At 38.8% G+C, this 25,165-nt stretch overlaps 2 protein-coding genes across 3 annotated transcripts in view; one reads left to right on the top strand and one right to left on the bottom strand.

The window, feature by feature from the left end:
- Nucleotides 1–8,004, bottom strand: part of CRB1 (crumbs cell polarity complex component 1) — a 109,601-nt gene extending 101,597 nt beyond the window's left edge. Inside the window, exon 1 of the mRNA XM_053985142.1 lies at nt 7,578–8,004. Coding sequence (XP_053841117.1) covers nt 7,578–8,004 — 427 coding nt within the window. The remainder of the gene's footprint in view (nt 1–7,577) is intronic.
- Nucleotides 7,565–25,057, top strand: ZBTB41 (zinc finger and BTB domain containing 41). Of its 2 annotated transcripts, XM_053985038.1 has the most exons (11): nt 7,565–7,633; nt 8,307–9,510; nt 10,666–10,873; nt 11,614–11,683; nt 14,051–14,198; nt 14,881–15,010; nt 15,603–15,698; nt 16,224–16,330; nt 17,773–17,878; nt 18,898–18,986; nt 19,733–25,057. In XM_053985038.1, exons 2-11 carry the CDS (start codon nt 8,388–8,390, stop codon nt 20,371–20,373), a joined length of 2,718 nt encoding a protein of 905 aa, XP_053841013.1. In that variant the 5' UTR covers nt 7,565–7,633; nt 8,307–8,387; the 3' UTR covers nt 20,374–25,057. The 2 variants fall into 2 exon arrangements, with proteins under 2 accessions (XP_053841013.1, XP_053841012.1); XM_053985037.1 differs by lacking the exon at nt 7,565–7,633 and having other exon boundaries at nt 7,994–9,510.
- Nucleotides 25,058–25,165: the final 108 nt, after the last annotated feature.

Genomic DNA, 25,165 nt, shown 5'->3' with positions numbered 1-25,165 from the left:
ATAAGCTGGGAAAGCAATAACCCACACGAATGATACCAAATTCCATTCTGGCATGGCAATCACAAGTGTTCAAGAAACAGAATTAACTTTCTGAAGGCTGGGCATGCAAGATATACTGTATTTGCTCTTCCCTCCATTAGAAGCTATGGAAATAACAGACTGCTCGATTTGTGCTCACTCAGTGTCACTCTCTAGCAGTTTGGCATGTCTTTAGAACCATATTCCTCTTTGTGTCACAAGCCACAGTAATTCTGCAAATAGGTGTTATACTTGTAATTCAAGACAGGAAAGAAAAATTTTTTATCTGGCCAAATTGATGCAAGTTTGCCATGTTCTCTACCAATAACAGGTGAATTTATCCACTCACATTTATCATAAGCAAAATTAAGTACAATTGTTTTGTGCTGTATGACATTTAAATGTGAGAGCCCTTTTCCCAACACTGAGCACAAATTCAGAGTTAGATGGTGGTCTCTCTAAACCACCTGGTCTTTGAAGTGAAGCTGGCCAGAAATTTTTGAAGTCTTTCAGAAGGAAGAGGGTGAAGTTTTGTACTTTATTTTTCTCTGTGTTGTATGTGTGTGTGTATAGTTGTGAGGTTTTTTAAAGCATATTTTATTTAAAAATTGCTGAAAAAGAAGTTTTGGCAATTTTAAAATTATTGCCTTCTTGCTATTTTTTTTCCTTTGACCAAGTAAAATAAGGTGTTTTGAAAAGTTTGAAACATAAATTAAGATTCCTCCAATCAAACCTTTCAACTAATCCAAGGCACTTCTGATACCACATATTTTCAAGGTAATAAACAAATATTAAAGATTCCAATCTGTAGTTTAGTTCAGAAAAAGAAAAATATTTTCAAAGGAGAAGAAAGCAATCTCACTCCCAGATTTACTTTGAAGTCTCTTCTACATTTCTTGATTCAAACAACATGCACTAGTGGAAACAGAATTTAAAAGCCACTCAGAAGAAGAAAAGCAATATCAGATCTTCAGCATGTAAAGGCACCCAAGTTCCTGTCAGCCCTTTTGCCACAGCAAACCCAACAGCACTAAAAACATCCATGGTTGTTGTGGCTGAGGTTGACAAACAGAGGGGTGGTATAAAATCCAACCACAGAAAAGAATGAGCAACCATAACGGCTCCAGAAGGAAAGCAAGTAGCCTTTTGAAGGCTACAGTGCTCTGTCAGGTTTGCCTAATAAAAGGAAATTAATTTACAAACTGGTTCTCCCCCTCTGCTCTTTTTATTGGAAATGAATGCTTCTTTCCAAATAACATTACTCTTGGGATAGCAACTAACTACACCAAAAGAGACATGTACAATCAATCATAGTGTACCACATTCACTGAAAGGGGTTTAGCTCCAGTGCCACCCCAGGCAGCAAGTGGGATTGGTTCATTTTTTCATTTGGGAAGGTGATTGTTACAAGGGGATTGTTATGGGATTATTTCATAGGGTTATGCTTACTTTGGAATGACTACAAGAAGTTCTTCTCCTGCTACTGCATTTATTTATACAGACATTTTACTAACTCAGTTGTGATTTAATTGTTAGGTTTTTTACATTATTTAGTATCATTCCTTAAAATTAACTTTCCTATAGCCATTGTTGTACAAGCTGGCTGTTTATGTGCATTGGATTGCTAACAATGCAGAATTAATTCTGTATTATTTTTTTGCTTAAAACATTTTTTTCTGTGTTGTGTGCTTGGTTTTTTGACTGGAAGCACTTTTGTTTTGCTCCAGGTTTTTAATAGTGGCCTCAAAGCCTAATTAATGTACTTTTAGTCTGCCTCTTGATATCAGAATCTAATTATACCTTCTTAGGAAAATATTGTAATTACTATTCAAATATAATTAAGAGAACAGATAATGAATGTCACCTAAAATAAAACAGGGTCCTGAAATTCTCACACTATAGTGCTGCTCCAGAAACAGATATAATGCTTTCATTATGTAATGTTTGTTTCTAACAGTGGGCAGAGTTACACAGGACTCGTGAACTTCATAACTGCAGCCTTTTATCCTGACTGTGAGTAAATGGGCAATACATCATGGAATATGTAAATTCAGACAAATAAAGAATGGCAGTTAAAAAGCTCAGCTACCACTAAGACATCCTTGAATTTCTGCAGTTGTATGTCTTTGGGGGGAAATACATTGCAGGTTATACATACTTTTGACTTTATAATTCAAAACAAATAGCTTCTACAAATCACATGGCTAGTGATTCAGGAGGGTGCAGAATAGCATTTTAATCTCTCCTACACCTTGAAGTACCCTGCCTCTCTAGCAGAGAGATGGAGTTTGGTTCCCTGACAACTGTAACCATGTCAAGGTTCATCACAAAGGGAAGGAGAGGAGCTCTGGGAAGCCTTGATAAACACTGAGCTGATAGGCCTGAGTGCTTCTAGCTGTCCTTATAATTACACAGCAGATACTTTCTGAAGGCACAAAGCTTTAATAGCTGGTAATTTGTCAGCTTCATGTGCTAACCTTCCAAGGAATTACCACCATCAGCTTTCCAATTTTTTATCCCATTCAGAAGCTTCTATGCATTATACTCTATTTCTGAAAAGTCTTCAATAGCAAGTGTATTTTTTTTTCTCTTCAATAAAAACTACTGAGCACATTGTACACCCAGGTTTCTACATGCACATATAGTTGTATCTTACCTTGTGTACCAAATTCTGCTTTCTACTGGATTTTAGATTTTAACCTTGGTAATTTAAATGAGCTAGCTAGTTCAGTACCACTTCCTTGTGTCACTGCAAGCAATGTGTTCCTGAAGACCTTGGAGGGCCACAGCTAGGTCCTAACCTGAACTAGAGGGGACTTTGACACCTTAGTGCCTCACTTCTGCTCCAAACAGTCCGTGCAGTGAGACAGCCCCTCAGTAAATCAGCCTGATACTATGTTACACACTCTTTAAGTTCCAAAGAAGTATAAGCTAAAAACTTTCTATATCTTTGCAAGAATACTAGATAAAAACCTGAGATCTCAAGTATAAATCAGTACAAAGCTGCCACCTGAGGCCTTCCATGGCAGAACTCCTAACTTCATGTTCTCTATAAACTTGGATAGCTAGAAGATCTATTAGTATTATATATATTAAAAGATTAGCATTTTTAATGTAAAATGCAGACACTTTTCTTGGGGATTAAAAAATATAGTAATGCTTATGGAAAGGATGGAAAGAGAGAGAGAGACAGACCAGAGACCAGAATGGCTCTTAGGTGTATTCTGTGGCCCAACAAACAGCACCAGGTCTGAGTGTAACAAAGCCCCAATTACCTAATCTAGGGGAGGATAGCTGGCATCTCCTTGTACCCGATGATTTAATTTGGCCTGTCAGCCAGGGATAATTGGTTTCTGGTTGACTGAAAAAAGTGACAGTGACATCAGCTGCCTGCTACCCTCCATGACTGAAATTCTTGTTGTCTCGTACCAGGGCCTCAGCACTCAGAGTGCCCCAGCAGCTTTATGGGTCTCTCACAGGGCAGTGCAATGGAAATGCAGCAATGTAAGACACAGAGAAACTCTTCCATGCTGTTTACTCTATACATTTTCACAATATACTTTTGAGAACCAAGAATATTTATGTACAGGAGAGTTTGGTTACGCTTGTTTAACCGGATAGTTTGATAATGTTGTTGCAGTTATGATTGTCTAAGGCAATAAATAAAGCAAGATTTATTGGGAGAGGCAATACCTTTTACTAACCAGCTGATATGGCTGGAAAAATAAAGATGATTTTGGGCACATGAAGTCTTCTCAAGGTCATGCTTCCAGATCTGGGGCACTGTTTTTAGTTCCAGTAGTGACACTCCAGCTGAACTAGCAAAAGATATTTCACTTCTCCCCAGTTCTTGCTGTGTTTAAAGGAAAATACCTCTGATGCTAGTGGCATGTTATTGCAAAAGGTTTATTGTGCTCTGTTGAAAATATCACCCAAAACAACAGAAAATTAACATGTAAAGTCCTTGTTTCTTCTTTACACAGCTTCAAGCAGGGGTACAGCTTCAATTTACAGAAATTTTGTAGCACTGCTTAAGACTTACATCAGTAGAGGGCAGACAGCTATTTCCTCCAGTGCTATTTTCCCTGGTTCAGCTTTCCTCTCACCCTCCTTTCCCCTGAGCTGCCAGGCACTAGTGGATTGGGTGGAGCAGGCAGGGATGGCAGGAAAACATGGGCAATCTCCTCTAGCCAGGATTTCTTCAGTTGCCATATTTTTCAAAGTGGGAAGGCAATGCAGTGCACCTGTGAATCTACCTGTAGAGCTGGCCTAGTACTGAGTTCAGAATTAAAAGGCTTAGCATTTCTGCTTTACTGTGAGAGCAGGGAGAGTCTTGTTCCTGGCCCCTGCTGATTTCACCTCAGGGCTGCACTGGGTTAGCATTCCATGAGGAAATCTGTTCTGTGGAGTCTCTAGCCATATAGCTCTGTGCAATTTCCACACTGTATGAATCCCCTGGAAAAAGATGGCAGATCGTTGTTATTCAACTCATGTCTGCCTACAGAACACTCCAGAGAACAAAATGCAAGCAGAGGTGGTGTCCACCCTTCCCTGCACTAGACTTCCCGGACAGAATGAGGCAGGCTGATACAGTCAGAGTGGATCTGACCTCCTTCTCTCCACGTTTCACTTGCTGCACTTTAGAGAGGAGACAAGGGGGGAAGGCTGATCAACATGATTCACATGTCAAGCATCCCTAATAGTACAACCAGCCTCCAGCTGATTAGTGCCCCAGAGAGTGCTGAATCGAGAGAGCAGGGTGGTCTTTTCATGGCCTGTGTGAAAGAATTTCTTGGCAGTGGTTCCAGCAATGGACTTTATTCAGCACTGTTGGCTAGAAAATTTGTTGGAGTCTCTAGGCAATCTTATAACCCTTTCACTTCACAGCCTAATTTAAAACATTTGTGTGTATGTGGTGATCGGCAATAAAATACAGAAAAATCTCAGACTAGAGGAAGTATAGGCTTTGTGGGTTCTTCCCTAGGTCCCACCCATCACTGACACATCTGGGATACAAAAAGGAAGAATGACAGCACGGGTCATGTTTCAGCAGTGTCATGCACCATGAACTCATGGCAAATTAGCAATAAAATTCCTAGAGAGAGAGACATTTACCTTAGCAAAAATGTTGTGGCCAGAGTAAAGGCAGCTGTTTGAAGGAGGATGTCAATGTATGTGCTACTAGATTTATAACTGGGTGCTTACAGTGATCAGTTCTTAAGTAATATATTGGCAATAAACTGAAATAACCAGGTATTAAAACTTGCATGCTATTTTTATGTAAGTTTGTTTCTGTTTAGTTGGCAGCTAACTGCTTAAGAGTCAATTCCCTATCTGCTTATTATTTAAACAGTATTTGATTCAAGTATCTGTCATTTCTAGTTCCACTGTATCTCAGAAGGGAAGATTTTGAGCTGGAGAACAAGTACTTTAAGATGAAACCACCTCCTTCAAAACAAACCTTCTTGCACAAAGCTACTTCTTAATTTCCAACAATTCAAAACTATTTATTTGATAAATATACTGTTTTCCTGGAAAAATCAAAGCAGCTGCATTTGCAAATTCTGTACAGTAGGTGAGCAAGTCCTTATTTGTTAATTTATGCTGTCTTTAATTAAAGTAAAAGTCAGCTTTTTAACCTATGTGGGATACTCTATTAACTGGCAAGAAAATGTAGCATGAATAAGCACTGGAACAAAAGGGATTAATATAGTTAAATTTTGTCTGTACCACTTGTACTTTGTACCAACTGCAGAAGACTTGATGCTGAAAGAATCATAATGACCTGAGATTTCCAGGACATTTTGTTTCCAGAGCATAATTATTGCAGCAGTGCCGGGCATGGTAATGGATCACTTAGCACTGTACGATTTTTCTTTGAAGTAAATCCTTCATGTATCATAAAATAGCAAGAGAAGTGTTACCTAGGCTCGTGCTAAGCCAAAATGCCCGCTGAACTTGTACAATTTGGCAATAAGCTGTAGATGCTTTGTAGACTGCCAGAAAACCACATTGTACTCAAGACAGAGTAAATAACAGAAGCAGCAAATAAAGAAAAAAACAGGTAGTTATCTAGGGAATAAAACCCAAACCCTTCCCCAAGCCCCCCAACAACACAGGAGAAACTATCCCTGTCCTAGGGAGCACTTCCCTAGCTTGGTTATGCTTGCTGGCAAAATAGTTCTCATCAAGGCTGCATTTTCCTTATTTATTTCACTCATGAAAACTGATGAAGCACTTTGTTTTATACTTTGCAAATGAGGGATTTGCTATGGAAACAGTAAGACCCAAGAAGCCAATTACCCACTAATGATGTTTTTATGTGCTTGCTATTCAGATTAGAGTGAAATGTAAGGCTCAGCTTAAAATCTGAAGTGCCTTGCTGTAGAACTTTCTTTTTCCAAGCAAAATCAAAACAGAGAAACTTACCAAACAGAAATTAATTTTTACAGTTTAGGTACAGTTTAACTATTCCGCAGAAATAAAAGGTGGGCATGCACAAGGAACATCCTAAAAGAGCAGATGGCTGAGAGGTAAGTAGATTTTTGTCTTCAGTGCAAGAAAACCAATCTTGATTGCTCTATTTTTATTGACACCATTGCTTCACTATAGAATAACTGAATAAAAGAACTGGTCCTACTTAGAATATTCTTGGAAACAGTTTGCTATTGAATTAATTTGATTGAAATGTACTATTAAAAATTAAAACAAACAAACAACAACAATAAACCCAAAATCGAAGTTAAATATGTGTAGACTTCAAGGAAACTGCAGGGCTGTGAGTACAGGCAGTACAGCAACACTCAGGAGGTAACAAATGCTTTAAGAACATTCAGTATTTTTATTGTATTTTTATTTTTAAATGCAAGACCTTCGAGTCACACTTTGTTCAGTATCCATTTACAGATCACAAATACAGAATGCATGTCGTGGAATACAGTTTAATCCTCCATTAATCCTTCTTTAAGGCTGTCAGGAAAACCAGCTCATTGTTGGGTGTCCCATTGCCACTGGCAATTGTTTATCTTGGGAGAGAGGAGAGATGGAGCTGGAAGGAGCAGGAGGCAGTGCCTTCCGTACGCTGAGCAGCGGCACCCCGAGCCGCGGGGCACCTCCGCGCCTGCTCCTTCTGCCGCCCGGGAAGCACGGAAAGTGGGAATTTCACGTCAAGCGCTTCAAAATACTCAAGCAGGAAACAAATTAAAACTCGTATCATTGAACAGAACTACGGGAAGCAGGAAACTGGGGAATTTCACAAGCCCCTACGCGCACTGCTTCCCAGCAGGAGTCAGCCTCAGTGGGGTGTCATGGCGCAGAGCCGGTGGCAGCTCGGCCACCGCGAGTCGCCGGCGCTGTTCGAGCGAGCTCTCCTGGCTCTTGCTCGCTACTTTTACCCTCGGGGCCGCGTTCCGCTGCCGGGCCCGGTCGGGGCGCGGCCGCCTCCCGGCCCCGGCCCCGCCCGCGCAGCCGCCGCGCCCCGCCCCGCCCCGCTCGGAAGCGCCGCCGTGACCCCGCTGACGCGGGCGGCGGGCCCGGAAGCGGCGGGCGCGGGGCCGGACCGGGGGCAGCGGCGTTGGGCGGCCGAGCGGCCCCGGGAGCGCCCGGCGCCGCGCAGGTGCGACGGACGGGGCCGCGCCGGGCAGCGCGGGGGAACGGCACGGCACGGGGCGGGGCGGGACAGGGGGGCGGGCGCGGCCATTTTAAGCGCCGCGGGACGGCGGCGCCCTCGGTGCCCCTGCGCTCGGTGCCGCTGATCCCGCTCGGGCCAGCGCTGCCCTCGGCGGGGGACAAGAGCAGCGGGCCGGGTCCCCGGGCCGGGGGCAGCGCGGCCGCTCGGCGGGGACAGGCGCGGCAGGGCCGGGCCAGGCGGCCCCGGCAGGCGCTGGGGGGGTCCGGCCCGGCCTGGGGAGCAGCTGGGGTGGCTTTGCGTGAAACGGAAAGAGAACAAGCTTCGGTGTAGTAATAATAACAACAGTGCACGCCCATGCCGGAGTGGGGCACAGGCTAAATGCGGCCGGGAGGCGAGCGAAGCCAGCCCGGCCGCCGCCTTAGAGCTAATAATAGGCAGTGTCTGTCTGCTCACTGGCTCGCAGCAGGTTATGCCGCGGTCTGCAACGCAAAGGGATTTTAGCGATTTAATAAAAGCCTCAGTTACGCAGATACATAAAACTAACAGTGAAATACAGAAAGCGTTATTAAAAACTGAAGTAATGTTTAAGTGCTAAGAATAATTTTTATCTTAATTATTTTTGGCAGAGTATGAAATTACTGTTGCATATTTTCTTAAGGTCCAGAGCAGAGCCAAGTCTTCAGGGGAACTCTTTGGTAATCACCTATGAAGCTCCTGATCCTGAAGTTGCACTTTTGCAATGAAGAAAAGGAGACGGCTCGCTGCAAGTCTAAATGAAAAGGTTCATCTTGGCCATGAGAAAGATACTTCAGAACAGATTCTTGTAGTGGACTGTGCACAAGAAATTGTCTCCAAGTCTACAGAAATAGCTCCTGCAGATCAGCTGGAATCTTCCCAAGAACTTTCACCATCACCAGAACAAAGAAAGCTCCTAAGCTCATTGCAATATAACAAAAATCTACTTAAATACTTAAATGATGATAGACAGAAACATCCATCGTTTTGTGATTTACTCATAATTGTAGAAGGAAAAGAATTTAGTGCTCACAAAGTTGTTGTGGCTGTTGGGAGTAGTTATTTTCATGCCTGCTTGAGCAAAAATCCAAGCACCGATGTTGTCACATTAGATCACGTAACTCATTCTGTCTTTCAACATTTGCTTGAGTTTCTTTACACTTCCGAGTTTTTTGTGTATAAAAATGAAATTCCATTAGTGCTGGAAGCAGCAAAATTTCTAGATATCATAGATGCAGTGAAGTTACTAAATAACGAAAGTGTTTCCAGTGTACAGACTGATGTGGTAACTGATGCACCTACACCAGTAGAAACACTCAGTGAACTGACAGGTAAACTATTAAATAGTCATCAGTGCACCTTTTGTGGTCGAAGTTTCTGTTACAAGAAGTCCTTAGAAAATCATTTGGCTAAAGCCCACCGCCCCCTTTCCCTGGAGCAAAAGCATGGGTTAAAAATGGTTGAGAAGGCCAGCTATTCCACTAGACGCTCCACGAGAAGCCGTAAATGTCCAGCAAAGTTCGGTATCAGTGACAATGAAAGTGGTGATGCCTCTGACAGCAACTTGGAAAAAGTCAGTTCTGACAAGGAGACATCTGAGAGAAGTGAATTTGAAGACAGTGAAAGTGAGTGCAATGTGGATGAAGATGGGCAGGAAGAGGAAATGTCAGGTGAAGATTCGGAATCTGAAGAACAAAGTGAAAAGGAACAGAATGATGCTGAAGAGGGTTCTGAGGCAGTTGACTCAATGGGGAATATTCCTGAAGGCTTAACTCCAGTCATCATTCAAAGCAGTAGCAAAAAACTACTGCAGTGTCCCAAGTGTGACAAAAAGTTTGATCGAATAGGTAAGAGTGGGTTAGGTTTATCTCCTTCATGGTGGTGCTGTTTGTATGGGAAATAAACCAAGTTTTTTCTCTGTCCTGGAGGGTGAATATGAGAATTTCTGGATCATCTCACTGATCCAGTGTGCTGCTTTTTTCTTGAAGTGTTTTAAGTTGTTATGTCTGTGGTGCTAAATAGTTTCAATTAATTACCTGAGCACGTTATTTTAAAAATCTGCAAATACTATATTTATTTCTCTTCCACTGCTCTGGATTCTGTGTGTAAAAGCACAGCTACTATGCAGAAATAATTGGCCTGTGAGTATTTAGGGTTGGAATAGTACATTTTGGTTCTGCACATATTTGCAGCCCTTTTCTCTTTGCACTTTCATAACTTAGAATTCTAGTTCTGTGCTCAAATAAATCCATGACAAGCATGCATTAAAAGAAGTGATACATAAAGTATTTCTTTATAAGCTTGTATTCCAATGGACAATTGACTTACATGTTAAATTTATGAGCTCATAAATTTACAATACTATACAGCAGCATGCATGTATGTTCTACAGAGAAAAAAAGTAAAAGCTAGTACAAAGCAGAGAGACTGCTATTGACTCGAGGTAGATTTATCCACAGGACAGAATTTTGTCCTCAGAAAAAGCATTGGCAAACAGAAGAGGGAATACAAGCCGTGTGAAAGAAATGAGAGAGTAGCATTTTTGTTTCTGGTAGTATGTTGGGTCCCAAATACAGATAATGTGCAAGGGTTCATATCTTTCATTCAGTGTTCTGCTATTTGAAAGTACCTTACGATTACCGGTTTGTTTTGAGGCTGTTCCCCATTCTGCAAAGGTACTCATGATCAGTGTAGTGAAATAATAGGGCTGTAATTTGCAGTATTTAAGGTCAGACTATGCTGTAGGGTTGAACAGGAGTGACTTGTAACCCTTGCACAAACTTAGAGGAAGATGGAAGTGTGTGGAAAGACCTGGGATTAAACACATAAGTGAGCACTGGGCAGTTTTCAGTGGTGTAAGCCAGTAGGAATCTTTGGATGGAGGTGGAGGGTACTTAGAGCTTGACTGTATCTGAGAGAGATTATAGAACAATCCCCAAACATGCCTATTGCAGGTGATCCCTGTTGCAGTTCATGCTAACAGATTTGACTTTGTTGTCCAGGCAAATACGAGAGCCACACTCGTGTCCACACGGGGGAGAAGCCTTTTGAATGTGATATTTGTCACCAGCGCTACTCAACCAAGTCCAACCTGACAGTGCACAGAAAGAAACACTCCAGTGACACTGACTTCCATAAGAAGGAGCACAAATGTCCCTACTGCAATAAGCTGCATGCAAGCAAGAAGACTTTAGCAAAGCATGTGAAGAGGCAAGTATGGCATAGTGTGTCTGGCATTTCTGAAGAAGCATTTTTTTCATTTTAAAAGTGAAGCTAAGCAGATGAGCATATATATAAACACAGCATATTCTAGCTGTACTATATATATACTAGCATACTACATACTCTAGCATTATATTTATAATTATTTCTTCAAATAACTGCCTTTTCAAAGGGCATGGGGATTAGCAGTATCACCTAACCTGCTGTAAGAAATAGCAGTAGTGCTTCTATGGGGGTTCTGCCAAAAGTTTTTATTATAAGTTTTAGAATCTTTCAGATAAGCTAGCACAGTCAGAACACCTGCATGCTTTTAATTTGAAGGTAGAGTAAAATACCTTATTTAGTTTTAAATATCAGTTCTTTACTGTTGATGATAATAGATGTCTAAACCATTTATTTGCAGATTCTTTTAGATAAATAATTTATGGCAGGTCTAATTAGAAGGTTTTATTATTTACTTACTGCCTTTTTTCTTTTTTCTTTGTAAATATCTATAAGTTGAAACTTGGCCTTTTGTCTTATCAGATGTTGTATGAGGTTGTACAGGAATCCATAGTCATCACTGCTTTCCAGTTACTTGTGTCATTAGGATTGTTTCAGTATCAGTATTCTGTTCTGCCAGTGTGGTGATCAACTGCCTTGACATATAAAGCTTAGAAATAGAAGTTTAGTATTTGGATTATCTTCATCTTGGAAAGTTATGACTACTTTCAGCTTCTTTCTCCTAGGTTTCATCCAGAGAACGTACAAGAATTTCTTTCTATCAAGAAGACAAAGAGTGAAGGTTGGAAATGTGATGTAAGTAATATTTCACTACTTTTTGTTTTCCCATACAGAGTTTATCTTCTGTGAACTTTAATGAAAATCTGGTATGTGTTTCTGTGAAATCACAGAAAGCTTTCTAAGGGATAGTTTCCCTCTAAGCGATACATTTCTTCTATCTGCTGGATTAAGGACTTAACTTTGTCTATATGTACAGCCTCTGGTCAGAGAAATAATCCCAATTTGAATCCTAAAATAGTTAGAGGCAGTATTTTTTCAAAAACATCAGTTTACAGATTATTAGACTTGAGTGTTATGAAAGCTTTAAAACCAGTATTTGCTCTCCTGTTAATTACACATAACAAACTCTGACCATAAAGTATACTGGTACAGGAAGGATCTCTCAATTGTGAAGAAAATATATATGAAACACTTTCTCATTTAGCTGCATATGCATGTCAACAGAGTTGTAAATTTGTGCTAAATTTATCTCTAATTGTAAAATCACAGAATCCTTTACTTGATTTTCTTGTGAGAGGTATATGCGTGAAACTACATCTGCTCTAAAAAGGAATTTGTAGAATTTCCATTCTCTATGTGTATGCTGCCAAATAATGTTTTAAGGTTTCAGATGTGGGGTTTTGTTGTTGCTATTTTTTTAAGGGAATTCGTTTCCTTTATGTTTTTTAGGGCAGCTGTTTTGTTTATGCAAGCTGCTGTATGCTGCAGTATATCTGTAATATTAGGGGCTGTAACATAATTACAAACCTTGTTTTATTTGGGAACTTTCACTTGTAAACATCCAGTAGGAAGTTGGGAGATATCAGCTGTAGGAATTTGTATTGTTCATTGTGCAGCTGGTGGGACTGTGGTTCAAGGCTATTACCTGGTTCATGAAAGGGTGTTATCTTCCAGGTGAGGCTGTACTGTGTGAAGGTGTTACAGATTCTGTTTGTTACTAGATAAGAAACATCGTAATGGTGAGACTCAATTGTGCAACATTGTTGACGTTGATTCATGGGAAAGTGTGTTACCAGATGAGTGATTTGATAAACTCCACTTCCTGGTTTGTGGGTTTATTTTTTAATTTGAAAACTGTAAGTAGAAATTTTTAAAGAAATGAGCTGCTGTTCTTGTACAGCTCATGTGCATTGAAGATGGACTTGTGTTAAAAGCAGTAGAATTCCAACTTTTACAGCAGTTGGACATTGAACAGGACCCTTGGGTGCTGTGCTGTGACTTTGTTTGTTCATGTGCTGAGTTCTGAGGGCAAAGGTGCCACAGATGTGAGCTGCAGGATTCACTAAGGTTATTGGTTTATGCTGTAATCTGTCTGTGAACAACAGGATTTGCTGACCATATTTTAATCCTTGTGGAATATGAGCAAATTTACACAAACAATAGATATTAATAGTAAGGAAAAACAAGAGGGCTATTATACTTTATACAAATATGGATTTTCTTACACCTCTATTTAACATTAATGAGTTTTTAAACAAATAGAGCTGCTGGTTTTGATTTCCTTATTCATGTGTGCTCTGTGAAGCTGATTGCAGGAGTTAATGTGTGGGAGTTGTAGTGCTCAGCTGAGCTGTCATAAACAACAGCAGGAGTCTCACAGGGAAATATGTGAGCACTCTGTGTGTTGAAGCGTAGGACCCTGATGATAAATTGTAATACCTGCTTTAAATGCCTGAATTTGAGCTGTGGATTCAATTCTGTAATTGTCCTGTGTGCTTACTTAAGTCACTACTAATAATTCTTGAACATTTTGGTTAATCTGAAAGCAGTACTAAAAAGCACACATAATGTTAGGCTTGTGATGGTCCTGTAGTTCTAAAATGTATTTTGAGTTACATTTCCTTGTTGGTATTGGCATCTTCTCTTTAATACCTGCTGTCAGGGAATTTCCCAGAAGAAATAAAGGAACAGGTATGACTTTGAGTCTACATTAGCTTATACTACAACAACTTCTACCACAGTCCAACTAAACTGTTTCGGCATCCAAAACCAAGCCAAAGCTATTTGCCTTTTTCCACTGGGTTATTTTTGGCTGAGTTACTGTGTTGAAACACCCTAGGAAGGGAGTCTGGGAAGTGCTGGAATCAGTAGAAAGAAGGACTGGGGAGAAACATATAACTGCATGCAGGAGTTGCCAGTAGTTGATTTAAGCTGGATCTGCATCCTGATCTATGCAGTTACAGTCCACTATGGTTTATGTAGAGCACAGGTTGGTTTTGATGTTGACAAAAACCTACTGGCATAGAGTAGGTTTTTGAAGAATACATGTTTAATCTTACATTGGTGAAGAGAACAGATGAAATAAACTGTTATGAGTTTATGAATAGGAAAAGAATCTGGTTATAATGGGTGTATCTTTGACAAAGTGTGTTATCATTTCAGATTTGTAAGAAATCTTTCACTCGAAGACCTCACTTAGAAGAGCATATGATCCTTCACTCTCAGGATAAACCCTTCAAATGTACCTACTGTGAAGAGCATTTTAAATCCCGCTTTGCAAGACTGAAACATCAAGAAAAGTTCCATCTCGGTATAGAAACCTCCTTCTGACATGTAAACGCTAGATTTAAAGTAAAACATTCCCCCACCATTTTATGTCCTGGTCAGTCTGGTTTCCACCCCACCTCCTTTTACAATTCTCTCTTCCACTTTTGGGGGAGAGTTGTTGGAAGATTTTTTGTTGGTTGGGTTTTTACTTTTGTGTTCAGCTGTCTTTTTGAGGCATTCTCTTGTACCCAAAAAAGTCAGAATTTTGGGGAGGCAGAAGAATTAAGGTTAGTTTGATTTTAAAGTTGTTTGCACAAAATTGATTCTCAGCTGGGGAGTCAGATTCTTCCTGAAGTTTTCAAAAGACCTTTTCCTTTCCTCCTGAAGTATTCTGCAGACTTTTTTCATACTACTGATTATTTCTGCTGGGTAGGAACTAGATGGGTGATAAGAATTTTTTGTTTCAAGTGATCTAAGTAGGCTTAATTGCTTTTGACTATGAATTCTGAATGTTTGCTTTACTGTCATGAAATTTGCCAAAATGCCAAATCTTAGAAAGCTCACAAAGTCTAACTGAAGTGTGCTGACTGTACTGAAGATGAATAATTTCTTAGACAAAACTTTTGCTTTGTAAATTGATGAGGGTTTTCAAAAGTACCCAGTCTGGGCTTGCTGTTTATTTTAGCTGACAGTCAATCCTACTCTGTGTGTCTGTCTCCCTGTAGGGCCTTTTCCTTGTGATATTTGTGGCCGCCAGTTTAATGACACAGGGAATCTGAAACGCCACATAGAATGTACTCATGGGGGAAAGAGGAAATGGACATGTTTCATCTGTGGGAAATCCGTCAGGGAACGGTAAGGACTTGGCTGGCTACTTGAACTTCAGCAGAACGCAGCAATGTTTAGCATACCTTGATTGCTGTTGAGTATGCTTGGAGTTTTTAACATAAATGAGATCATTTCAGAGCATTAGTGTATTAAAAGGTTGTGTGGGAGCCACTGGTAGCATGGGATTTTCTGATCACCTCTAAAATTAAGAGTGACAGCTGTAGGTAATTAATTATGAAGTGCAAATATATTAAAGTCTTACCTCTCATTCACTTCATTTAAGTTTCTTACTGTTAAGAAACTTAAGTTTCTCTGTTGTGCAAAAACATCTTGCAATTTTTTTGGGAAAGATGTTTTCTTTAATGTATGTTTTCCAAATTTACATTGGGACAGTGTTTTATTTCTTTCCTGATACTGTTTCTAGACCCAGTTGGTCCACTAAATAGGTTGCCAAACTGTCTTTGAATGCATGTGTTGGTGTGTATATCTGAATTTATACAGGCATTCGGATCTACTGTGAGCCATCACAGTGAAAGAAATTGAGAAAATGATAGTATGCTTCATTTTAAAGTGGCAGGGACATTGCTTAAAATGAAATTTTACTGGCTTTGTAAAACAGAACAACTTTGAAAGAACATCTGAGAATTCACAGTGGAGAGAAGCCTCATCTTTGCAGTATTTGTGGGCAGAGTTTTCGTCATGGAAGCTCTTACAGGTATGGATTTTTATTAAGCTGCTGAACTGTTTTGCTTATTTGGTGATATATATGCATTCATGTTATTGACATCATTCTTTGTAATGTATGTGTTTGATGTACTCCACCTCTGAGAGCATTAGTAAATGTTCTAAACATCTTTCAGTTTAGAAAATATATTACTAATCTGTCAGAATTAATTTAATTTGTAATACATTAGTGGCTTAAACACAAAAAAAACCCCTACAAATCTATTCTCAAAGTTGAGTTTTTTGCACATGTAAAATTTCTATCTCTTTGTTATTCAAAGAGAAAATAAGCACCTTTGCTAAAATATCCCACTAAATTAATTTCACATAAGAGTGCTCAGCTCAGTTCTCTCTTGCTTTCTAAGAACAATTTGGGTGCAGTTCAGCTGCAAGTTACTTCCTGATACTTATGTGAAGCATTAAAGACTGCATTTTATGCTATTTTGCATTGAATTAGCAGTACAGATTATTTAAACAAAATTGTATTTTATGGTCATGTTTATGACTCAATATGCAGACTTCATCTAAGAGTGCATCATGATGACAAGAGATATGAATGTGAAGAATGTGGGAAAACGTTTATTCGGCATGACCATCTGACAAAACACAAAAAAATACATTCAGGTAGGTATTTTCTTTGGAAACTGGCTTCAAAATTACTATTTTGAAATAAAACCAAATAAAAAGTTAATGGTGGAATTTTTTTTCAGTGCGTGCAATGCTTTAGGCCTGATAAAAGTTCCTGCCACTCTTTTTAAGGTCTGCTAAAGTAGAGTTAATCTTACATGTTTCAAAAGTTTAAAAGAAAAATGTTTCCTCCATGATACCATAGAAAGCTGAGGGACAGTCAAAAACATGTAACAATGAATTGCTTTAACAATCATAAACACAAAAAGCAAAAGTGAAAAAGGAGGATTTTTTTAATGATTCCAGATTTCTTTTTTTTAATAGCAATTGGGTGAAACATTATTGCCACAACACAGAAGAAGCTGTCAGAGTCTCTGTCAAAGTTTGTACACTGATCACTTCAATGTAAAGAACATCGAGAGGGGTTTCTGAAGTCTCTCTTGTGGGAAAGAGGGAAGGAAGGTTGAGGGAATCAGCCCTATGAACACATGGGGATGATCAGGAGGAAGAAAAAAAATCAGTTGCTCTGAGAGCAGAAAGGTTATCAAATGTGTAGGAGAAGCAAAGATTCACCAGTGACTTCTTCACAACAGGATCCAGAGGAAATACAACCTTCTAGGAGGCAAAATACTTTGTAGGCAGCATGGAAGTATGAAAGTGATCAGAGTCTAAACTTCCTGAGTCTTTATGTGAAAGACAGCTTCTTTCCTGGTGTTTGAAATCATAATGTCTGCTATGAAATAAAGAAATCTTTGAAAAGTCCAAGTACAAAAAAAAAAAAAAAGAAAAGAAAAAAAGAAAAAAAAAATCCTCTTTTCTGCTCTATTTGCTTTTCCCCCTCTAGAAAGTTACATTCTTTGACTGTCCACACCCCTATTTACATGAGAAGAAATACTCTGCCACTTTGTGGAAGATCTCAAGATGACTAGAAAGCATCAAGATACTCTTAAACAGCAGCATAAAAGAAAAAGGTAACTATGTCCATCAGGATGCTTAAAATGATAAATACTGAGGTGTCATTTTAAATTGTACAAATTAGTAGCTGAAAATAATTGGTATGTTTCAATAAGCTTCTCTTTAAAACAGCTGAATTATTGAAGGTACCACGTTTCAGATCATAATGAAGAGAGCCTGTTCCCAGTCATTCACTTGTGCTCCCATGCAGTGAGCGTTTGGGCAAGTGTCTCTTGACTGGGAGGGAGCACAAAGGTCTTTGTAGGAATCATATGGAATAGTCCTATATAACAAGTGCTAAAGTCCCTACTCTGATAGAACCGCTGTGCTTCCTAAATTTTCTTCTTTAATAAGAGAGAATCCTTCTCCAGGTGAGGTGTGGAGGAACTGGATTGGCTGAACTTTGGGAACATGATTATAGGTCATAGACTTTTAATAAGTTCCAAAAAGATTTAACCAAAATTTATTGACTTTTGCTCTTGTAGGTGAAAAAGCACATCAGTGTGAGGAATGTGGAAAATGTTTTGGCCGTCGAGATCACCTCACTGTTCATTATAAAAGTGTTCATCTAGGAGAAAAAGTTTGGCAGAAGTAAGTGTGAGGTTTTTACAACTGCATAAATGCTTCTGTACTGTAACTGGTTTTTTTAGGACTTGCATGTGTGAGCAGAATTCTGCTTTTCTGTGTGTTTGTCATGCCTGTACCTCAGGCTTCATAGAGATGTTATTACAGTTTGAAGGGCACGTCAGAAAATTGCCTCTACAATTTAAGCTAGGTATTTCGTTTGTAACACAATTAAGTAAATAAAAGCATTAAAAGGATCAGATTTTAATTTGTCAATTATCTGTCTCAGTGTTGTTCTTAATTGTTGGTTTGCTGTAATATTGTCATTGCAGACTAGTTAAAACTGAATTATTAGTCATCAAGTAAGCACAGGGAGAATTATCTCACGTTTAAGGTGTTTTAGAAGCTGGCAGCAGATTAGTGGCTCTGAAAGGAGGTAAAAACTTTGAAACCCAAGTTGTGTCTCTTAACTTGAAAATGCAATGGTTTTAAAACCCTTCAGCTCTAAAAATAAACCTCTCAGACATTTGAAATAAACAGCTCTGGTTGTTTCTCAAATGATGCATTTCCGCTGCTAGTACTCATTAGTGTTGTGTAGAACCCATTAAAGATGTGTCTGACTTAAAAGTGCAGTACATTGCTTATTCTGTTTTTTTTCCCTTGGTAGGCAGTAGCCTACCTAGAAATTCTGCCATTCCTAGAACCTTATTTATGGCCTGATTCTGTCAAAGTAAAAGCTTCCTGTGGCTGTTGGGCAAAAAAAAGCTACTTAAGGAGATTTTTGGGGTTAAAAAAGAAGTTTTAGTGGCTTTTGTTCTTTGAATATTTAAGTGCCATCCCGACAGAGAATAAAGTTGAATATTGAAAAGAATCTAATTGACCTTATTGGTATGTAGATGCCAGGAAATAAAAACACAAGTGAGGAAATATGGAAAGTTTGGTATTTAGCTATTTTGCAGTTAAAGAGTTCAGAAAGAATTGTGGACATAACTTTACTCTTAGTTGATTACAAAAAAATAACATGAAATGTCTTTTTTTCTTTAAAGATATAAAGCAACATTTCACCAATGTGAAGTCTGTAAGAAAGTTTTTAAAGGGAAATCAAGTTTGGAAATGCATTTTAGGACACATTCAGGTAAAAAGAAAATAAACCCCAACTAAACCACAAAGCACGTAGAAATGTATTTTTGTGCATCAATATTGATTCAATGATTTTATTCCTTATGGTTGTTGAGCATTCAGGATGAGAGTAAGAGAAAGCAGCAAGATTTTATTCATTCTTATATACTGGCCATTCCTAAATACTGTTTTTTGGTGGTTTAGCTGGAGTACTGATAATCTCAGCTCAGGTTTGTGGGGCACTTTTTGCACCTCCTCCATTAGTTCACTGGTATGTGTGTTTTTGCCAAATTTACCCAGACCTTCTAAATGTTTCTGTGCTCCAGAGATTACTGCATTTCAAGTGGTAATCTAAACAAGGAGTGAACTCCCTTTGGAAAGGGCTATGTCCTTTCTCTTTGACTTTGTTTTTCCTGCCTTGTGTTTAGGAAAATCAATGTCTTTTGAAACATGTAGACGTAAAAACTGAGCTCGTTTAATCCCAGTATCATAACAGTTAAAAGACTATTATTTTTAATTTGGTTTGTATTCTAATGTAAGTGCAGAGTACTGAAAGAATTGTATGTAAGAAGAGTATGCCAGTATAACTTCTAAACAAATTCCTGATGACTCTCTTGATGGTGGAATAGATGCTGAACTTTGTTTTCAGTAAAATTGTTTCATAGTAGGTCTTGATGCCTTAATCCCTGGAAGGTATTTGCATATTTATGTGTGATTTGATGTTACTCAGAATAACTAATGGCTACTTCTCTGTCTTTAAAGGTGAGAAGCCCTACAAATGTCAGATCTGTAATCAGTCTTTCAGAATTAAGAAGACATTAACGAAACACATGGTTATTCATTCAGATGCTCGACCTTTTAACTGCCAACACTGCAATGCAACCTTTAAACGAAAAGACAAGCTGAAGTATCATATTGATCATGTTCATGGGTCTAAGGCTGCAGAGGAGGCATTGGCATCTTCAGAGGAAAAGCTAGTCTCCTTACCAGTGCAGTACACCTCTGATGACAAAATTTACCAAACTGAGGCTAAACAGTATGTGGAACAGTCCAAAGCATATCAGTCAGAAGCCAAAACTTTGCTGCAGAATGTATCCCCAGAAGTGTGTGTGCCTGTGACTCTGGTCCCCGTTCCCATGCCAGACCCCCAAGCAGAGCTGGTGCAGCACAGTGCTCAGTCCCATGGCATCCTTCCCCCACAGCCGGAGCAGCCGGATTATCAGCGAGCAACGGAGCTCTCCTTCCTCGAGAAATACACCCTGACTCCACAGCCTGCAAATATTGTTCATCCTGTAAGGCCTGAGCAGATGCTGGATCCTAGAGACCAGTCATATCTTGGAACTTTACTGGGGCTAGATACAACTCCCACCGTACAGAATATTTCAAACAACGAACATTCATGATCAGACCATAACATTCCACCGAATTTATTAAGCCGGCGGCCACCAGAAGGCTGATTTGGCAACTAGGATTTATATTTTATATTTTATTTGGACTCATTAAGTCTCCTGCATAGTTTTGGGAAAACAATTTGTTTACATAATATTTGAACATTTAGGCACAATTTGATGCATACGACAGAGTATTTCTTGTGATTTTAAGAGTTTTTAAAAATCTTATACATGGTCTTTTAAAAATAATGCTCTGAAATATCTTTTAAGGATAGTGGCTGAAAATGTAATTACATATCTGGCTATTTATAAAAATTGTTTGCCTTTCTGCATCTCACTTTGAGCTAATGTTTTAAGTGGAATAGAAAGCATTCTAAAAGAATAAGGACTATTTAAAATTCATGAAAGTTTCTAAAGGCAGGCAGGGCTATGAAACACAAACTTTAAATTATGTTTCACACAGAAATTAATATATAATTTTCTTGAACCTGAGGCATTTTTGGAGGGTTTTCAAGGTGGCTGGACTGTGGAGCCCAGCCAGTGAACACAGGCACTAGGTTCTTCTGAAAAGTTATTTATGATACTTTATGAAGGCACTAAACAAGGTGTTCAGGGATCCCCCTGAGTACAATTAGGCTGCCTAAATTTGGCTTCTTAGTTCTTCTTTGATCTCTAATATTGAATAATGTGGGAAGAGCTAGACAATGGTATTGTCAATTTTCTACACTTAGTTCTATATAATTTTAAGATGCATTTTTTTTGTGCTTTCTCAATCTTCTTTGTCTTCTAAAGTGTACCCCACACTCTAACTTCGAAAGAAATGGGAGTATTTACAAGGTCATTTTAATCCATGAACAGTCACAAAGGGTTGGCATGGTTGACCCTTGCTAAAGCATAAATGATACCAGGGTCCCACATTAATGTGCCCGTTTTCAGGTTATCTGTGATAGAGGAGAAATTTAAAGACTGTTCCAGAACAGTATTTAATTTCTATTTTAAAAAATAGAAAATCAGTAATGCTAAATCTCATGTGAGTTGCTAATTAAATTGTTTTGTTTTTCACTTTCTTGTACTGTGTTTATAAACCAAAGTTAAACTCTTGAGAGTATTTTATGTCTAATTATTTTTAGCTCTTTCTTTACTAGACATAAGGGTTTTTTTTTCAAAAAAACCCATTTGGATCTACAAGTCTGGTGTCACCATGAAATCTTGTATAGTTTAACCTCATCAAGCTTTCTCTTTTAAGTGTACTTTAAAAATAATTATTCTGTGTTTGTTTGGTGAATATGATGCCAAAGAAAGTATCTGAAGTAACTTTATAATCTTCATAATTCCTCACAAGAATTGCATAATAAGATTCCCATCTTACTAAGATGAGATTGAAATTTTCCTCCAGTTTTCCTCTGTTCTTAAATTGTTATCTCAAAGAATCTTTAAAATGGGAAACTGGATTTATGTGTATTGTTGTAACTGTTAAATTTATTCAGTGAGCTGAGCACAAGGGAGTTGTGGTGATAAGTTGATTCTCTTATCACAGTTCTGCAAACTCTCAAGTGGCACAGATCATTTGCGATTGTATTCAGATACTTTGGTGTTAGATTCTATTAATCATCTACTTCAGTGTTGAGCAGTTTGCAGGAGAGGGGCCAGAACTGCCTGAATGTTCATATTTTGAAGCTTGTACCCTAATGGATTCTTAACCTAAACACACCAAAGATTTCTGTTAGCTGTTAAATAGTGGCAGAGTTATAGAATTTAAGTGTTACCAATATTTAAATAGGACTTAGCCAAAGAAGCACAATAGAAGTCCTAAACTTTAAAGTTCAGTTTCTAAAACAGGACTACATGTGTTTAACTGTTCTATGTATGTATCTCTAAAGTAAAATTTAGAGCTGTGCTCTGGGAATGTTCAGACTGACATGCTGTAAATAGATCTGGGAAGAAGCTGAAGACTAGCAAATACACAGCAATAACAAGGCCATTGAATGCCACCTTCTGAAAGGACACTATCAAGTACTACCCTTTCTGCTTTCTAACTCCACCTTTCATCTCCTTTCAAAATAAAACTGTCTCTGTCACCTTTACACTCCGTGGCTTGAAAGTGGCTGGTTTATGTGTACTTTTCATGTCTATATGTGTGTATCATATTTATACTATTCATGTGCACATGAAATATGATTTCTGCTGCATTTGTAATTGTACTGTTGAAAGTAACCCAACATCAGTGGTGTCAGTACAGTGCTCAGACTAAAAGCCTAACTCTTTGTCATTTCTTGTCTTTTCTGTCCTACAGTAGAAATAAGTATTGTGGGCTTTTGACGAAACAGTAGCTTCAAAGTGGTTGGTAAATAATTGTTTCTTCTAAAGTCCAGTCTGTTTGGAAGGCACTCTAGGAAAACACTGAAATGGAATTTGGAGCATATTTACTTGATAATGTCCTTTTAAAAATTCTTTCATAATTGTGCCTTTTATATCTATTCTAAAGAATGGGTTTTTTTCTCTAGTTGAGTTGTTTATTCAGAAAACATGAAGGTAAATAACTTTTGAAGGGCTCCATGTTTGTGCATGCCCAACAAGAAATGAACTATAAAAGGACTCGTTTTTGAGAAAAATGAGTGTGCTCTTTGCTGTTTGGGTCACCAGAATTACTAGTCATTCCTGGAAAAAAAATATCTACTAGTTCTTTGGTGTTTTTTGTTTGCAGATAACCCTACTAGTTAGTGTTCGTACCTGCTGGTCAGGCTGGATCATTGCCAGTTGACAGTGAAAGACAATAGGAAAGCTTATGTGCTAGATACATAGTTTTTATTTTTATTTAATATCATGAGCTATAATTCATATGGCTTTACATCTACTTAAAATTCATATATGAGCAAAGTAAATTTTCATGGGCTGGGACTTCATTTGGTAGGTGAAAGTCTGGTTTCTGCTTGATAGAAGATATTCTTGTAGGAGGAGTGGGGTCGAAGGGCAGAGGCCTCCACCTCACAGCTCATGGCTTGGAACTCCTCAGTATCTGCTCCCCCATTTCAGTATGTGCTCATCAGAGAGTGTGAGTGCTGTTGATGTAGAGGGGGCATTTACAATAAATGTTTTATCAGGCAGTCACTGGATCATTTGAGTGTTTATTGCCAAAGAAAGAAGAAGCAGGTGTCTCTTAAAAAGATTTGTAAAGAGTGTTTAGTGGCACATTGCAAAAAGTTGATCTTTTCCACATGCTGACCTTTGGGAAGAAAAGTGGAGTCTGTGATGATACTCCAGACTGCTGCGTGATTCTGAGAACTTAGTGCACTCGTTCTGTTCAAACATTAAATTCTGTATTTTTTTGCTATACAAATTTCTGGTTGTAGACTGAGTTTCTTTAATTCCTTTAGTGGGTTTTATGTTCAGTTTATTTATTTGTATTGGAATTTCCTCTTTGAGCACTGACACTTTTCTTAGAGAGGTGTATCCCTCATGGGTTCTTTTCATGCTGAACAGCAGTCATTGTAATGGTGAAGATATTTTTCTGTAAGGCGGTGGTTTCCTTTAAAATATAGTGCTACTGTAGTCTGGATTATAATTCCAGTAGTTGTTCCTAAAGATGGGTCATGCCAGACCACAATGACAAAAGATGTAATTGGTGTCATCAAAGAGCTGAACTTATTTCCCTTTAACAAATGTGGAAGAGCCTCCAGAACTGAAGAACACTTCCAAGGAGTCGCCTCGCAATGTGCTTGATCAAACAGGAAACATGTTATGGACTGCTAAGGAATAAATGACCCTCCAGTTTTTAAATTTAAAATAACTTCTGCGTAGGAGTTAATGAATGTAGAATTATGAATGAATTCTCTTGTAGATTAATAGGGTTTTTTTTTTTCCCCCCTGATAACAACAAAAAAGATGTGAAATTTCTGTGTGGAACACACAGGCATACCTGATGCAGTCTGTGTGTTCCCCATATGGCCGAGGCTAAAGGGAAGCAGAGTGCATTTATCTGTAGGTCCTTGTGACTGTTGTCCTGGGGGATCTCGCTCTACAGCACTCTCACAACAATTTGGTTTTTTCATCGTGTGCATCCAAGAATGTCACTTGGCAGAATGTAATGCAGGGGCAGTCACCTTGCTTAAAGCCAAAAGGGTCTTTTTCACGCTTCATTAGAAATGTTTTTGTTTAAAAGGTTTTGATGGATTAAAGACAAAAATGACAAAATTTTTTGAATCCCCCATAACCATTTTGGTCATGTTAAATGCTGGTCCTTTTCTACGAAAGAATAGGGTGAAAAGAACTCAATATTTTGTCACTTATATATTGAGATAATGTGTTTTAAATGTGATCTGTACAGGTTGGTATTTTAGATGGAAGTCTTTAAAGTTGTCTTTTTAGGGGAAATCCTTTGCTGTAAGGAAAAGTTAGGAAGTGTACTGTAAATGTGGAAGTACTCAGTCCTATGTGTAATTTTGTTTGCTATGGAAAAGTAAAGTTCTTTTGTCTTAACATTGTGTGCTCCACAGGGTTTCTTGCAGGGGTGCTTGTGCTAAGCTTTGATCTCTGCCCCATTTGTTTTCCAACAGCGCGAAAATACAGTATTCTGTGTGTCTTTCAAAGTTCATGAAAGAGAAACAGATGAGGCCGATGTTTTCATCAGTACTGTGTGTGTCTCATTCTGCTTTTGACTTCAAAATATTTTGTAAATTAAATTTATTTACGAAGCCCCCCCCCGTGGTTTTGCTTGGTTCTGGGTGTTTCCCGGCGCGGGAGGAGCGCTGTCCCTCACAGCGGTCGCTCCTCGCCGTTCGGTGCTTCCATTTCGAACCCTCACGGC

The sequence above is a fragment of the Vidua macroura genome, chromosome 9, assembly GCF_024509145.1.
Source record: "Vidua macroura isolate BioBank_ID:100142 chromosome 9, ASM2450914v1, whole genome shotgun sequence".
Taxonomy (NCBI): Eukaryota; Metazoa; Chordata; class Aves; order Passeriformes; family Viduidae; genus Vidua; species Vidua macroura.
The sequence above is the reverse complement of the archived record's forward strand: the minus strand, read 5'-3'. Positions and strand labels throughout refer to the sequence as shown.